The sequence below is a fragment of the Solanum stenotomum genome, chromosome 9, assembly GCF_019186545.1.
Source record: "Solanum stenotomum isolate F172 chromosome 9, ASM1918654v1, whole genome shotgun sequence".
Classification (NCBI taxonomy): domain Eukaryota; kingdom Viridiplantae; phylum Streptophyta; class Magnoliopsida; order Solanales; family Solanaceae; genus Solanum; species Solanum stenotomum.
Window position 1 is genome coordinate 46,719,718 of NC_064290.1, and position 1,810 is coordinate 46,721,527.

The window sequence follows — 1,810 nt, forward strand, 5'->3', positions numbered from 1 at the left end:
TGTTATTAATTTTTTCTTAGCGCTGCATGGTACTTTACACAACAAATATTTATATAGAAAAATATCACAGTTCACATCAATTAATACTCATACAAAAGCATACAATACAATTTCTCATCACGCAAAGCTTGACCAGAATGGTTACACACATAAATCAGCCTTATTACATTGTCACATACATAAAATAGGCAGCATCATAATTATTTGTTTACATAGATGAGATGTTGAAAGTTTCTTAGTAATGGCAAGGTGAGTAGCAGTAGCAAGCATATTTTGCCCAGTAATATTTGTGACTCCATGGTTTGTACTTCTTACAAATACCGTATTTAGCTCCATAATAGTGTTTGCAATGATAACTACATTTGTAAGAATATTGACAAGGTCCATTCCACTTGTCACTCTTTTTCCAACAGTATTTCCCTTCTGCCATTTGTATTTCTGCAAAGAATGAGAAAATTGAAAACTCATGGTATGTACTTGAGATAGCAATTTTTTCAGAATTTCCTAATAAATGCCCCCGTTTTATTTTACTGGACATGTTTGACTAGTCACAAAGTTTAATAAAAAATAAATATTTTAAAAATTTGTAATCTTAAACAAATCATTATATTTGGTAGCTATAGAATCATGTCGACTCACCAGTTGCAGCAACAAGGAAGAGGCAAAAGAGGAGGGCGAGAAAAGTAGTGTACTTTGCCATAGCTCTTATTTTTTGTTGATTTCTTGGTGACGAAACAAACAATTGAAATGGTGGTATTTATAGTGTTGGAAACTCATATTGTCAACTTAATTCCATTTGATTTCTTCAAGTATTACGTTGGATGTTTGCTTAATTAATTATAAGATGGATAATTAAAAGGACACATCAAGTACAAAAGAATTAGTCCAGCACAATTAGCATTTGTTTAATTGTAAAGAGTAATTTGAATTGATCAAAGAGCCATTTAAGTAATAAAGTCATCTACTAATTGATCAATTCAATATCTCCACAAATTCCTTTTATGAGGTCACTACTCACTACCCCTTTGTGCTAATACATGTTATTTTAATAATTACCTAGTGTTTTCCAAATTTTGAACAAGAAGTAAATTGTACAATATAAGAACACGATAAATTTTATTATAGAAAACGCATTATTTGAGAAAGTAAAAATTATGACATATCCTAGATGGATTTAACTCAAAAACAAATAATAAAGGGACTCAATAAAGTTACTACTTTTTATCCTTACAAGTTACAATTAACCCCGTTAGAGGTACCCATTTCAAGATTACACCCCTATTATTCTGGAAAGTCAAAATAATAAAAGGATTTCATTGGATGTTTGCTTAATTAATTAGAAGATAGATAATTAAAATGATACATCAAGTACAAAGAATTATGATTAGTCCAGTACAATTCGCATTTCTTAAGGGTGTGTTTGGTACGGAGGAAAATGTTTTCTTGGTAAAGAAGTGGATTTCTAACTTATTTTCTCATGTTTGGTTGGTGAGCGGAAAATTTTTTCTGAAAAATATATTTTTAATGTTTGGTTGGTGAATGAAAAATATTTTCCAGAAAATATCTTTGATTTTAGGCTTGAGACTAGAAAATACTCTTTAGGAAAATAATTTCTGACCCGAAAATCAACCTCGATAATCGACCTAGCTAGGACCCGAATCTGACACCCGACCTAGGACACGATCCCGACGACCGTTCCAAAATCTGACCCTGAGTTCTGACATAGGATTTGACCCAGACTTCCGATCCTGAAATATTTCTCAAAAAGAATTTTTCTTAAAAAAAATAACTAATGGGGCAGGGGGGGGGG

The 1,810-nt window shown here is 31.7% G+C and overlaps 1 protein-coding gene across 1 annotated transcript; it reads right to left on the minus strand.

The window, feature by feature from the left end:
* Positions 1-235: 235 nt before the first annotated feature.
* LOC125877918 (defensin D1-like) lies at positions 236-853 on the minus strand. Its single transcript, XM_049559211.1, has 2 exons — positions 640-853; positions 236-438 (listed from the first exon to the last, which is right to left on the minus strand). The coding sequence occupies exons 1-2, from the start codon at positions 698-700 to the stop codon at positions 236-238; spliced, it is 264 nt and encodes an 87-aa protein (XP_049415168.1). The 5' UTR covers positions 701-853.
* Positions 854-1,810: the final 957 nt, after the last annotated feature.